The sequence below is a fragment of the Daphnia pulicaria genome, chromosome 5, assembly GCF_021234035.1.
Source record: "Daphnia pulicaria isolate SC F1-1A chromosome 5, SC_F0-13Bv2, whole genome shotgun sequence".
Lineage (NCBI taxonomy): Eukaryota > Metazoa > Arthropoda > Branchiopoda > Diplostraca > Daphniidae > Daphnia > Daphnia pulicaria.
In genome coordinates, this window is record NC_060917.1 from 572,124 (window position 1) to 587,579 (window position 15,456).

The 15,456-nt window shown below is 43.7% G+C and overlaps 1 protein-coding gene and 1 long non-coding RNA gene across 2 annotated transcripts; one reads left to right on the forward strand and one right to left on the reverse strand.

Moving 5' to 3' along the window:
- The first annotated feature begins 434 nt into the window (after nt 1-434).
- Nucleotides 435-15,388, forward strand: LOC124340693. The gene is made up of 3 exons (XR_006918173.1): nt 435-768; nt 1,229-1,409; nt 14,949-15,388. It is a non-coding gene; the product is annotated as an uncharacterized LOC124340693 (long non-coding RNA).
- LOC124340649 (forkhead box protein F1-A-like) lies at nt 6,185-10,570 on the reverse strand. The gene is made up of 3 exons (XM_046793248.1): nt 8,667-10,570; nt 8,366-8,605; nt 6,185-7,041 (listed from the first exon to the last, which is right to left on the reverse strand). Exons 1-2 carry the CDS (start codon nt 10,243-10,245, stop codon nt 8,529-8,531), a joined length of 1,656 nt encoding a protein of 551 aa, XP_046649204.1. The 5' UTR covers nt 10,246-10,570; the 3' UTR covers nt 6,185-7,041; nt 8,366-8,528.
- Nucleotides 15,389-15,456: the final 68 nt, after the last annotated feature.

The window sequence follows — 15,456 nt, forward strand, 5'->3', positions numbered from 1 at the left end:
CTGATTTATCGATATTGATTCGGGAATTTAATTTATTTGGTTTTGGTTTCGTAACCTACAAGACGGGGATAAATGTCTTATCTGGACAGGGATGCCATTACAACAGACTATAAACCAATATTAGTTTTAAAAAATGACTAGGAAAACAACAAAATGGAGCAAGCCCCTCTTTCTAACTTCTGAAACGTTTCCTCTCCTCCTCAGATTTCGTAATTCCTATTTTTCATCAACTGTTGATTTTCCAAAACAAATTTTTGTGGTTCATTTTCCTTTAAGTCTACCCAGCCCTTATTATTTAAATCTATTTTTTCCCGCCTTTTTGCCAGGTAAATAATAAATGATGGCGTCTGACTTTACAGATTTCAATGTTGGCGTTGGCGATAAGGAAAGTAGGTTAGTTGACTTAGTTCTTAATTGTCAGTTGAGGATGCCGATTGTCGAGATATCTAGTGTTGCACTTGCACAAACATCTAGCGTAACTGCGTAATCGATTTATTTTGGCTAACAATAGAAGAAAAGTGTCGTCTGCTTTATTGATTTTCAAGTTTCGAAACGAAGTACAAGATTCCAAAGAACACGAACGATCACTTTTTGGGAAGCGTACACGTGGCTGCACGAAAAATAGGGCAACAAATGAATTACAAAAATTTGGTCGTCGTGTGAACTCTGTCACAGTTGTCTCGGTGTGAACTCGATTGTGCCTCGTGTGAATTCTCGGTGTCGGGGCTCTTCAAGTCTCCATGCTCTCAACTTCATGCTGTTTGGCCAGTAATTAAAACTTATCATACAAATGGAATTATTGCAGGAGCTTAAATGGAAGAGTTAAACCTGTCCAATTTCAAATTTGTGAAATGTTAGTTCAGGACAAACATGAGCAGTTTATCATGTAATAAGCCCCAGTCGATGGATGTCAGTTTGTTTGCACTGTAACCTTTTGCAGATTTGAGCTGCCAGCCATCATAACAACATGTTATGCAAGTCTTGATTGTGCTGGACAGTTTTCTTTATTGAACTATCACCAGCTACAATCTCAGTATCATCACTAGAATGATTTGTGTTACTTTTATTTCGCCAACTTCTAGATATTTTAATGATGCATAACTTGCATAAATGCAGTGTATTACGTGGAAACCTTCCCCTTTTTAAATAACCCACTATCTAATTTTCAACTTTCCTTGTTATTGTTTCTCTAAAATTTGTCGTAATCAATTTTTTATTTTTTATTTAGATAAACAGCTTCCAGTTTCATTGAAGAAATTCCCCTTTCTTTAAATCCCTCTGTCTTCGTGTACGCCCATGTGTGTATGGGTGTATTCACGAGGACACCCTTTTTCCTATCCCGCCTGGTGTCTTCAACTTTTCAGCTGATGGATGCCATATTTGCCTGGCCGTATTTCCCGGGCATAAAGGTAGGACACAATTGATCTCCGGCTGCCTTTTGGACTATTCTGGGGCGTTGATTATGAATCGTGACAGAGGACGGAGTAAAATTATTCCAGCTATTCATTTGACTGATACTGTTTTCTCATTCTCATTCTATTCAACCAATGGATGAAAGGAAGTGTGAAATTGAAAATTAGAAAATATCTCATTTTCAGTATTGCTGTAGATCAGGCTCAGTTTTGTACCTCACAACTTTTTGTCTGTGGGTAGACAATTATTTTAACTTTAAATTTTGTATGACCAAGAGGGACCTGCCGCCACACAGACCCCTCCTTGTCTATAAATTGCGTAATATTGGAAACGTCTGGGGGCCAGAACAGTCATCAACATCCAGCAGGTCGAAACGGATGCGCCGTGTAATAGAATTTGTATTTTAAGAAGAAAAATGAATGAACTATAATAAGCCACTCGCGGGATGCCCTGTCAATGAAAAAGAAGCTGCAAGATGAAATGGAAAAGAAGGTGTCGTCGTTCGAGAGTGACGGGGAAATATGTAGCGCCGGTAGGAGGCGAACCCCGTTCGGCGTATACGTGTGGGTCTCCTTCTGCCGTGGGTGGTGTCGAATTACTCTGCCATTTCCAAGTACAAACAGCACACACGTAGAGTGTACTAGGAAACCTTCTTATACTCTTTCACACACACACACACATAGAAAAAAGTTGGGGGAAAAGACTGGGCGTTTGCGCTTCCGTGGCACCTCCGTCGCGACGACACTCGTCAACTTTTGCCCTCCCTCGTCTCTTTGATGGCCTCCTCGTCTCTTCTTCAACTCGTCTCCATTTCTCACTTTTTTCTCTCTCCCTCGCCGTGTGGGCGACCCTCGATGACTTACTCCTCTCTCTATCTGCTCCTGCATGATGAGTCTATATAGGCCTATATACAAGATTTTGTGTAGGGTGGAGGACCAACCGGAAATTCCTCCACGTCTTGACAGGAGCGCACGCATCATTTACAAATGATTTTGCAGCTCATTTATCTCTTTGGCGAGATCCTATTCGTCTTTCTAGCCCTTTTCTTTTTGGGGGGCTGCTTGGAGGTCCAGCATTTAAAACTGACACAGGTCAAATTATTTTGTTTTTTAAAAAGGTTACTGGATCTATTAGGTGATTATGAGTGTAAATTTTCGTTTCATTCTAAAATGGGACTCGATCTATTATACACTTTTTATGTGTACAAACGAGGGGAAATAGACGAGTCGTTTTGGAAGGACTGAAATGGATATTTTGTCTCGTTTCAAAATATGTTTTAACTGCACGGCCTATACAGACCGAATACACTTACGTAAACAGACATTTTTCAAAGAGGGGCCATATTTTGAAGAGGGTCTTTAGGCACTTTTTTGTTTGAAAAACAAACAAACTGGAAAAAATACTTGTAAAACTGTTAAGTTTTATGAAGGCGTTTTCGCAAGGCATGGAAAAACAATCACTGCCAGTTTTTCTTTATCCGGGAGTTGGAATCATTTCGTACATTGTTCTAATTTTAAGTTTCACGATTTCCAAGTCATTTCTTTAAAATATGATTTTTCACGCCAATTTCACGTACGGAAGCTGCCGTGCTGCCATCTAGTAATGGATGTGTAATGGTACACTGTTCTCTTTTTGTGAGTATTATTTTATCCCGCAGGATTCACGTTCAAGTTTTAACCTTTTTTACACAAATTCTCATTTGTTTTCACTTTGATCTTTTTTGCTGTTAAATAAAATTCTATCGGAATTTTTCTTTGAATTGAAAATTGTACAGCAACAAAATTAAAGAATTTGCGTTGCTTTCGGTTTATTTCTTTCGCTCGGCTCAGTGAACCGCTTTGAATTTTTCTTCACTCTAGAAGTAGATCCCTTGGCCGCTAGAGAGCTCCGTAGACTAAAATCTAAGGAATTTCTGTTAGCCGCACAGTTCAAATTCAGCATATGACATCATCAATTCGTAAAACCCAAATTCTTAAACTTTGCACTCGCGCACTACAGATAATAATAATTCAGTCTCCAATGTTCAAATAGATTTTTGATATTGCTATCGTGTGTCCCGATTTTTATCAGAAGAAAATCACAACAAAATTAAAATCATTTTAGTTTTTCCTTATACATTTTGTTTTTTCTCTCCGGAGCGGAATCGGCCAAGAATTTAAATTGTAACGTCAAAAAATGAATTTAATTCACTTGCTGACATGACCCGATTATTTAGGACGAAAAAGAGCGTAATGGATGACAACGATGACATAATGACGACTAAAACAATGATGGACACGCGCGTGCCTGGGCCATTTCTCGCGTGTCTGATGGGCTTCATGTTTACTACGTGTTTACTATCCCTTGGCTGCCTTGTTTACATACGGTAGCCTAAATTGTATAAGCTATGTATACTATGGCTTGGGTCGTCGTGCGGGATCGTTCATTAAAACGGACGAGCATACCAGTCAATAAATTCCACTCGTCTCATGAATCAAATGTGAATGTAAATAACTCGATAGTCTCTATCCGATCAGTACTTTTTAGACATTTTGTACCAGTTGAAATGTATTCCTTACATGCCCCAGCCGGCAACATCCGACCCTTTGATCCCTGGCTCAATCCTTCAATAATTCTCATTATTTTCCCAATAAATAATCAGGGTACCAAACAGCATTCTCCTCCGTGTTTTTGCAATGTGCCATCATCTGTACTTTTTTTATAGCCCATCCGCAATGGCATCCATAACATAGTATGTGAATGGCTCCGTTTTCTGTTTCAATCGAACTGCCGCAACCCTAAAAGCTTCTATCTATATCTTTCTCTCTTTGTGTTTGCATCTCGCCAAGCTTTTTATGACGATTGTTTGTATGCTTATTGCTTTTGCCATACCGCATATGTCGGGAGTCTCTCAGGGCCGGTCGTTGGATAGATCCCTTGTTCCAGCAGTTTCACTTGTTTGCTGGGCTCTCTCTCTATGTTGGTCTTACAATATTCTTCAACCGTCGTGGCTTCAAATCATCCCAAATGGCCGTGTTTTCCTTTCTGCTCCTCGCGGAAGAAGACAAATTTGAACCCCATCCATCCATCCATCCCTGGCCAAACCAGCCAGTCTATATTAGAAGACACGTTGCTCATTCGCGGCGCCCGTTTCTTTTTCGTAAGAAAAACAAAACAGGAGAAGAGAAAAAAGAAAGAGAACAAACTATAAGGAAAATTGTGCAGCAGCAGAATAGAGTCAGCCTATTATATTAGGACGTCGGATGGCAAATGCGCTAGAGGAGGGTTTTTCTTTACAGAAGGGGGGAAGGAGGGCGACGATGGTTGTCATAATTATATTGAGGGGCTCTAAAAACAGCAGCATGCGAACCAGTTGAAGTTCAGAAAGGCACAAAAGTGAGAAGAAGAAGGGATGGGCGCATCAGGATATCCACAATTACGACTGGGCGGCGGCAAGGCGGAGATGCTGAGGCGAAAGCTCAGAATCCCCATCCATCCAGGACCATGCGGTGTCCATCTGCTGAGGCTGCCGATGATGGGCAACTAGTACATAGAGTTCTTGATGGGTGGTGGCCCACACATTGTACCCACCACCACCATCTTTCATCGTTGGCTTTCATAAATAGGGCTCCTGGATAAAGATGTAGATATCAACAACGCTATTAGGCCGCCCGTCTCCTGTTTATACAATCCATCCAAAAAATTAAAGTTGATTGTTATATTTAGGGAATCTGATTCATCGTATCAATTATCGCCAATGTAAACGAATTTAACTGACGCCGCAATTCAACCGACCCAAATTATTTTTGTACAATTCCGATCGTTTCAGATGATCGGTGGGAAGTGGCCACAAAGTTGAGCGAATTCTTTACTAGAATGCCGATCGTTTATGACCATTTGGCACTTAAAAAATCTCGCCCCTTTTTTTCTGCATGTTGCTGTTACATTGTTGGCTCTGAATGGATTGGATGCTGCTGCGCACTGCTGGACAGTATAATAATAGCCGGCCGCTGCCGCCGTCGACTCCAAGTCGCGCCCATTTGACATTGACGTGCTAGGCTACTACTATTACTTGCGCTGTGCAGCCGCTCATCATCGTCTGTACTTATTCATGGTGCTCGATTTTCACAAGACACTCCCCACCATAGTTAAACTTATTACGGCTATTAACGGGGGGCGACAAATAATATTTTTTATCCGCTTGTTTTTTCCGTTAAACCCGCCAATCAAATAATCAACTAACGAAAATTTAGTCATTGGAAAATTGATAGTATTTTGTCATTTGAAGGCTGTTCTTACCAAGGTTAATTTTTGAATGAAAATTCTTTTTTTGTTCGCTTAAATTCTTTTAAAAAAGAAAAGGAAAAATGGTTATGACTTTCTTTCGTGATGCTGCCACATGTTCTATCCGTATTTCCCTCTCAAATGAAATCTCTGGCTGCTATAGAAAAGTCGTCAAAACGGGTGAAATCCCGTCGAGAGCGTCGAGCGTTGAGGAAGACAAGGATGGCCTGGACAGTGTCAAGACTTCCAGGGAAGCCTACACTACACACAGGACTATTATACTTGTGGCAGGCAGAAACGGAAAATGTTTGAACTCTCATCTTCTTTTTTTGGGACGCCTTTCAGAACCATATGCCACATAAAATGCATTCAATACAGTTTTAGGCTTTGCTAAGTTCAAACTGAATTTGCATTTATTTGGCACTTGGTAGAAAGTGAATATTATACGTAATAATACCAAGGAATTTAATGAATTTTCGATACTTTCGTTAAAAAATTGAACGACACTAAATCATAATACAAGAGGTGCGGTACGAGATGATCCTAAACAGTCGACAAGTCGAGATGTAACACGTCTGATGAACAGCGATGCACGAATCGGTAGCCATATATGACTCGTTTGTATTTTTCGGTGGAATAGAAGCGGCTTGAAAGAAAAAAGGCTTTTGACTGTTGTATTTTACAGCAACATGATTTATTACGAAGAAGAGCAGAGACCATATCGACTATATGTGATGGCGGACTATATCAGAAGTGTTCAAGTGTCGAGGAAGAAGAAGAGGAAGTACTACATCAGGGAAAAAAGGAAATGAATATCAAGGCGTGTGTAGAGATATATGTACAGGTCTATATATCAAAGATAAGATTTCCGAGACGGGGGAGGGGGGCAACAGTATACGGATTGAGACTCTCCTCATTTTGTTATTGCATTTCATTATTATTACACACAAATCAAGAGTTTCCATAATTTTTATCTTGGACAAATCGAGTTATATATTTTGTTACAACATGATTACAAATAATTAGGTATACTCATTCAAACGGCAAATGATTACTGGTTGAGTCATCTGAAATATATACGGACTAGCGCCATACCCATCGTTTTTCATCAGAAGGCCTATTATACGTGATTGTCGCTCGGGAAACAACGTCAGACACGCACTCGTCGCAGAGCAGCAGCAGCATAAATTTTAAAAACAATTTTCATGTCGACATGCACGGAAGGGACCCTAATAATTAAGTAGATTTACTGGTAGAGAGTTCTTTTTTCGTTATTGTTTGTTTTTACACACGGAGGTTGGTTACAATAGAAGCGGTTGCGAACCTAAGGCCTTCAAAGATGAATTTTCGTTGTCGGATCTGCACCTGAAAATGCAAAACAAAAACGGGAGAAAATGAAATTAATATTCTAGCATACATTTGAATAGATCGTTAGAAATGTGACAATTGCTAAGGGAAACTAGAGCTCTGTGGTATTGATATCCCTCCCCACCCACGTCATCGTATAGGGGCATCACAGTGTATCGGTGGCAGGGAATATGGGAATGGTGGGCCTCGCGGAGGCCGTTGGGGTCAAGTGCGGCTGCAGTTGCAGAGAGGAGACGGTACAGGGGCCCCCGTCTACACTGGTATCAGCACTTTTAATGGCAGGGGACGACGAGGGGATAATGCTGTAAGAGACGACGACGTGTTGAAACATTTGCGGTCGACAGGGTCACGCGCACTGCTCTTGTCAACCTGAACCGCAACTCTCGCCAAGGCTCACACACAGTAGCAACTGGAACGACGACATGTACGGAGAGGCAACGAAAACAGAGCGAAATGGAGAAGAAAGAAAAATAATAATAACTAAAGGAGCTGGAAAGATATGCCAGTCATCACCCGAGTATTGCACGTTGGCTGACCTATTCTCACGTCACTTGCGCCACTTGCCGTTGAACGGAACGGGTCGTCTAGGTCGCCACGGGGTCGCAAGGATATAACAGATAGCTTAGAACTATTGGCCTATATATTATAGTCGCAGAGCAGACTGAAAGCCCATCAACACGCATAGCCTCCACAGTGTAACTGAAACCGCGTTTACCATATAGTATAATGGCTTATGCTCTCTAGAGATGTGTATAGTCACCACCCTGTGTAACATTTCCATCTCTTTAGCAGTTGTCATGTATATAGGCCTATATATCTCGCCCCAGCTTACGCGTATTGGCCAACATGCAAGTTCCCACGCAATGTTACATGCGCATATTATCATTGGTCTAAATGTGCACGACGTAAGCAACAGCTTATCCCAGTCCGTCATCGTCGGTTCATCCCCGCTCACTGGGAAAATAACGACAGCCATTTGTTTTCTACCATTTTTGAATGATTAAACCAATTGAGTTTCACACTTTGTTAAACTGGCTAGTAATTAGTCAAAATTTAAAGATAAAAATGGTTTTCCTTTGCTCGTTTGCCGCCCTTGTGTTCACACATCTGAATACAGGGTGCCACTCTAACGGAGGTCTTTCTAATAAAAATGTTCGTAAAAGGAAAAGCCGACAGGAAGTTGAGTGAAACTTTAGTTTACAATCGCAATCTCTTCCGCTCTCCACCGTTATACCAACTTAATTGTTACAAGGGCTTTATAAACTTAAAACCAAACGTTCTACATAATTCTTATTAATGAAAAATTTGCAGCTCATTTTACCTGTTTATGCTGAGGATGCTTGAAAAGGGGGTGGGACGTTTGCGCTTATTGCATTGTACGAAGAATTGTGACGAGTAAAGATGACTTTGATGAATTAATTTATGTACAAAGAGTTGAGTAGAATCGTTGCGAACAAGACAACTTTCGTCTTGTATGTAAGAGGTTACAGGACGTAGTTGCTAGTCGCTCCGCCCGTTTCTCTGCCTCGGTAATAGGCGTTGTAGCTCACCGTCCACGGATCTATTACATAACATCATATTTTTAAAAATTTTATTCATTAATTTATTCGTGTATAAATTACCTGATGAGAGGGGGATGTCGACGACAGCTTCCATGGCTTGTAAATTGGCCGTGGTGTAACCTCCGTCGGTACCTGTCAATCCGCTGTCCTGGTGATGTTGTTGGTGATGGTGATGGAGGTGGATGGACGAGGCCGACGAGGCCGGACTCATATTCTGCGGTGTCTTGGACGTCGTGTAGCTTTGCTGAAGCCCCAGACCTCCCGAACTGCAATTGGACGACAAACTGGTCATCCCGTGATGATGGTAGTGCATGGTCGAGCTGTTGGACGATGTGGCCACGGCAGCCGCAGCCGCCGCCGCAGCAGCAGCGGCTGCAGCGGCCGCTGCTGCCGCCGCGTTGGTCGTCCAATCGCAGGCCGGCGACGAAGTGGTCGGACTGAGATTGCTCTGACCAATAACGGACGACGTCGACGTGACCACTACTCCTCCGTTGGTGCCGTAATAATCGGCGCCGTTGCCGCAGGCCGACAGGTAACCGCCGGAACTGCTGTAGGCGTTGTTGTAGTGTTGTTGGACAACCGACGACGACCCGTTGTACGAACAACTCGGATGCAAACTGCTGTAATCGGGTTGGTGTTGACTGGCCAACTGACTCAATCCCGACGAACAATTATTCGATTGCTGATGTTGTTGTTGCTGTTGTTGTTGTTGTTGAGATTGTTGTTGCTGCGAAAGGAGGGACTGCTGCTGTTGTTGAAGATCGTAGGTCGGGGCACCGGAATTGGCCAGCGCCAAATGAGCGGCGGAAGCTGCGGCCGCCGCCGTCACCGACGCCGGATTGATTCCGTTCTGGAAGAAACTGTGATACGGTTTGAGGGCTTGGCATTTGCGCCGGAAGCCTCTCGGCCTGCGCCTGAAACTGCCCTCTTCAAACATGAACTCGGAGGCCGGATCGATGGTCCAGTAGTGACCTTTGCCCGGCCGCCCCAGGCCTTTTGGCAGTTTGATGAAACACTCGTTGAGCGAGAGATTGTGACGCACCGAGTTCTTCCAGCCCTGATAGGATCCCCGGAAGAATGGGAAGCGCTGCTGGAGGAACTGGTAGATTTCGCTCAACGTCAGCCGCTTGCTGGCCGAGCTCTGGATGGCCATGACGATCAATGCGATGTAGGAATACGGCGGTTTCTCCTGTCGCCTGACTCCCGAGGCCGCCGTCGCCGATGACGAGGAAGCCGATCCGCCAGTAGCGCTACTGGATCCGGAAGAATTATTGGCGGATGACGATTTCTTGCTGCCACTGCTGCTGTTGTTGTTGGCGCTACTACCGGATGAAGTGGTGCCGCTCGAGGCCGACGTCGGGGCCGTAGCGGCCGCCGTGATTTTGTCTTCGGTGCTGTCGGCTAACGAACTTTCGACGGCCGCTTGTTGCTGCTGGTGTAGTTGTTGCTGGTGATGCAGGTGATGGTGATGATGTCCGCCCATCATGCTGGAATGATGCTGCTGCATCAGATCCTGCAGGGCTGCCGTGGACGAAGCGGAAGCGGGACTCAGGTGATCCATAATCATCAGCGGATGGTGATGGTGATGCGGTGGCAGACAACCGGCAGAAGACGAGGCTTCGACGTGTTCCAACTTCATAATTACGCGCACACGCGGATGAGATCTAATCGAATCACAACAGGATCAATTTGTTCAGTCCAACAATTTGCAGAGAGAAAGAAATTGCCAACAAATGGGGGGACTGGCGAAACGGGAAAATGTCCAAGATGTGGAGACTCACTGAAATGTGTGTCCGCTACTCCCGGAGCGTGACGATGTACAGCAGCACAAACTGGAGAGTGCCCTCTCGATATATGTGTGTGTTAAAAAAGAAAAAGTTTTAAAGAGGAGAAAAACGCGCGCGGACCGATAGGAGAAAAAGGGACAAGGCAAGGGCTTCTCTAAAGTCAAAATGAAAAGCGAGTGAGTATGTATAGGGCTGCTCTTATACAGTGGATCTGACACTGGCGAGGCGCCATCAGCCAGCATCCACCCTCCTTCTTATCCCTCCTCCTTCTTTTTTCATGTCCTCTCTTGTGATGTTGGCCGGCTCCGGCCGGCTCCGGCCAAGCGCTGCCTGAAAGGATCCAGCCAAAAGCGACGAACGAACTAGAGATCTTTTTCGGAGAAAAGGGGGCGGGGTCAAGAGATGACCCCGTCCGCGTCTCACGTCTCTTTTTCTCCTTGTGCAGCAGCGCAAGGAGTCGCCCGGCGGGAGGCGGCCCAACCCGGGTCCATCATGCAGCATCGGGTGGCTAATACCAAGTGATTTCTTCTTCTTTTTAAAATTTTTCACGCGCAGCGAATCCTTGAGCAGCGGACACACGCACCGATCACAGTAAATTTATTTTTTTCAAAAAAGATTGGAAAAGTCCCGCAATCAAATCCGATCGCCACATGCAGCCGAAATGTCGTCATCGACTGGCCTTTTTTCTTCTTCTTTATCAATGAGAGAGGCATGCGCATAATAATAATCTCTTTTTTCTTCTTGTGTGTGCTGGTCTGGTTGATGTGCGTCTGATCTCTCCATGTCTCTCCTTTCTCGTCCCTGTGCGATGGCAGCAGGATCAGAGAAGCAACTGATAACCGCTGCTGCGGTATTACGTTCCGTCGCTCTTTATCGCCCCTATTTTTTTTGTTTCTGTACTCTCGTCCAGCGCACACCCCATCAGCAGCATCTCACTTTTCTCTCTCATTTTTCGATGGAATCCACAGCGTACATATCTGGGCTCCTTATCTCTCCATCTCTCGTCGGCAGTTTTGTCTTGATTCGACAAGTCGACATTTTTCTCTGAGACTGAGAGGAATCCATTCAGGCCCAATATTGGGGAATCACGCAATTGATGGACTTGAAAAGGAGTGGCCCATATCAAGCACGGGGTAGTAGTAATAATAGGATCTTACGAAGAAAAAAGAAAATCCAGGCTATTACAGATATGATGCTGGGAACCGAAACGCTCAAGCGGCGCGGGGTCCTGGCGGCGCATGGAGGACTACAAGAGTGATGACAGGACATTGGACAGTGGCATCTTTTTTTGAAAAATTCTCGAGTCCTTGCTGGCAGCACCCTCCACTGCTGCTGCTGGCTGCTCCTGGCATATTCCTATCTGTTTCTTATACAAAACTCTTAGTCTTCTCTTTCATTCGGCCATCACCAGTGAAGTCTCTTTTGTCCGCCAAGGTTTTTCCTCTTCTGGTTTTTAAGGGAGGCCAAGATTTTTCTCTCGAGGCGCACACTTTTCCAGCAGTCCGGCTCGTCTGTCGGCAAAACGGACGCGCAGAGAGTATAGAGCATCTCTAACTCTCTCTCTGTGCTGTTTCCAGCGCTCACACATCGGTTCTCCGCATGCTGGTCCGTCGTGTTTACACGACGACTCGACCGAGCTGTTGCGTCCGTCCGAAAAACGACAGCGAGAAAAGAAAGAGACGAAACAGCACAGACAGGAGCCGGAGAGAGAGTGGGGCTATATAATGGTTCTTTTACTGTTCCATCAGACTCTTTTTTTTTCCAACAGGAGCTTAAAGAAAAAGAAAAACGGAGGACGGCCATGTGCTGTGGGTTGGTCGGCCGTATAGCTTCATCACCTGATGGTGTCTAGCAGATATCCAGGAGCGTCATCATCATGTGGAGCAGTCATATAGGAACCCAGCCAATCGTCAGGGTAGTAGCCTGGGCACATGGGCATAGCTATATAGGGAGAGACCAGCAGCAGCAGTGCTGCTGGGCACACAGATAGATATCTCTCTTCCTCTTATAACCCACCCTCTTCACGGCCGCCTCTGCTTGCTGTCCGCGCGTGCAATCTGGACTCTTTCCATCGTTCAGTTCGTTATGTATCAGCAGCAGCAGAAGCGACGTGCTGCTATTGGTCGGCCCCTTTCAAACACATCCATTCAACATCACGGAATTTTTTAACTTTGAACCATTTCATCAATTGTACAGTGTATACGTAGCTTTAGAGAGTTATAATTAGGAATTGATCAAGGACGTTGTCGGATGTTTGCCCTTGTTGTGTCATATGTTGTTGTTATATATGTTCAACCTATAGGCACCTTAAAAAACCTAATAATATAATATCGCCATTCATTTGATCATGATATAACATTGAAAGATTTTTTTCGTCCGGAATAGATTTAAATGAAAAAGGCAACCGAGTTCGTGAGCCGGGAAACTGGCACTTGAATTCTAAACCACTTGATGGTTAGTGGGTGCTGGTGCCGGGTGATAGATAGGCTAATGACGGCCTCGGCTCTATATGATGTGCTGTGTGTGTGTGTAGCGCTCGTGCGCGCATCAACTTCTAGATGCTCATCTACAATTTCCACGGCACTTGAAGTCTTGAACTCGCTCCGGTCGAGTCGACAGTGAACATTTTCAGTTCAAAAAATTGACATGGCACACAGAAGGAACGGGGTGGGGCGCAAATTCAAATCGGAAAACTGAAACGCGGATTCATTCATCAAATGTAGAAATAGTCGATTCAGGTAATTTCAATTTGTTTCAATTTATGATCATTGGAAGTCATTTGTTTTTTAATCAATTTGTACACAGTTCGATGTACGGAATTAGTGGACGCCAGCACCTTATATAGTCACGAGCGGGTTTTTTACTCATCCAGTGCGCACTTGTGCGTGTTTGTATGACTCAAACGGCTTCGATCGTCGGCAGAGAATTGTGCGCAGTATTGCAGGATTTTTGAAGGAAACAGGAAAGAAATAACAAAACAAAATGTTCCTTCAACTCTTTGACGTGTGCTGGACCGCTTCCATTTTGCGCTTCGCGGCGGGCCGATTCTTATTGGCTCGGCGGACGACGGAATAATTCCTTAATCAAAAAATTTGACGAGAATTCAGGGTAACGTTTCTTTAATGTCGGATACGGCGTAAAAGGAAAATCAACTTTAATTGAACGGTTTGGAATGGGACTTAGAGTTCTTGGAGGACGAGATTCTTTTTTTCTTGTGTTCCATTTCATTTTGTTGTTCGGTAACTCTCCTATTTATAGAGAGAGTTTAGGGGTTGTTTGTTGACCCATCACACGGGATCTTGAAGGCCGGCCCCGCTAGCCAGTGGTGAACACCATGTTTCCCGGCCATGTTGTTTACACAAAACGGGAAGAAGCAGAGAGAGCGTTGTTGGAGAGATGGAGAGAGAGAGAGAGAAAGACGAAACGCAATTGCGAGTGACCAGTGCCATGCAGTCGACTGAAAGAAGCTTCACGCTGCTGCTGCTGCTGCCTTCTGGTAGGCGGTGAGAATCAAAACAAAACAAAATAAGAGTGGTGGTATGTGTGTGCAAGAACATAACGCAATGATGTGTCGACATGAATCTGGTCGCTGGAAAACGACCGGAAAAGCGGAGGTGGAGTCATGGTTACTGGCTGGCTGGCTGAAATCACACAGACCATAAAGACACTCTTATACATCTCCTATCCAGCCATGTCTATAGCTGGTGGCTATAGTTTTCTGCCACTGCTGGATCATTAGTTATCCAAGCACAGAAGCCGAAGAGAAAACACATTAATTTGTGTAAGCTAAAAAGGGGGGACTCATCATAAGCCTGTTGAAACAACTTGTACAGACAGAAAGACTGGCGACAAAGTTAAACCTAATGGGTCTCGAGCCAAAAGGAAATTGGGCTTCCGTTCCCCTCCATTAGCACGTATAGATGCAGTAGCAGAGACTGAAAACATCAAAACAACAGAGCATACATAATAATAGGGCGACACAGCCAAGTGTCTTGTAACCTGTCTGTCCCACGTTCGATTTGCATCTGTAATATTTCTTTCTCGACTCAATCAGTCAGATGTGACACTTCAATGCTCCCCATTTTATTTTGGCCATGAATTTTATAACTTAACAGTTTAATCGAATTTAATCCAAACGAAAAGACCACCCATAATATGATTAATATCCGCTCTATATAATACTGGGAGGTTTGAATTCGATTGCATCATTCGTTGTTGTTGGTGACTTAATGATAATCTTTCCAAGTTCAGCAATTCCTCGTGAATTTATTTTTGTTTTCTAAACGTTCGTTCGAAGCCGAATCAAAGTTTAAAGGTCATCTAAAAACACATTCGATCAGCGTTACTAAATTTCTTTTTGCAATAAAGAAGAAATAAAAGAAAAATTGTTTCCAACTCGGGTTTCAATTTTTTACTTACAAGATTTTCTTAAGTCTATATACTGTTACTGACCAGCTCATCTGGAATGTACGCTTCGTATGTGTAAACAAATAAATCCAATAGATTTCTTGGTGGTGTTCTAAAAGACGAAGTCTAACTTTTATGACGCTATTAGGTCCTCCCCATTTATGCAACCAGAAAATGCGGAAAATGTTACACAGAGCGAAGAATTTTGACTGGGGAGCCCCTCTGCTGCTTCTGCCGCTGGATTCTCTCTTCTGGCGGACGCAGATGAAACGGCTGGTCCTGGACGTTGCTGCCACTCTTAGATCAATAATCAAATGCTCTGCTCGCCTGTGAAACAGAAAAATAAGGAACACAGGAAGGAGAAACTACTGTGACTTTTACATCGCGACCAATTCAACTATTTTTAACTACCGCGCGCGTGTATAACGTTTCCGGTATAAAAGATTAGTTGCTTATTCATCTTATGTAGCATACCACAGAATGATTTGAAAATAATTCATTGCCATATCTACGTAATTGTTTTAATTTCAATTTAGTTCATGTCCGTAAATGATGCCCAGTGAATCAATAAAAAAAACCCTTAAAAGGTATTCCACATTTTTGTTGATACAATTTAACTTGAGGTAATAAAGCTTCAGTTGAGATAACATGAAATT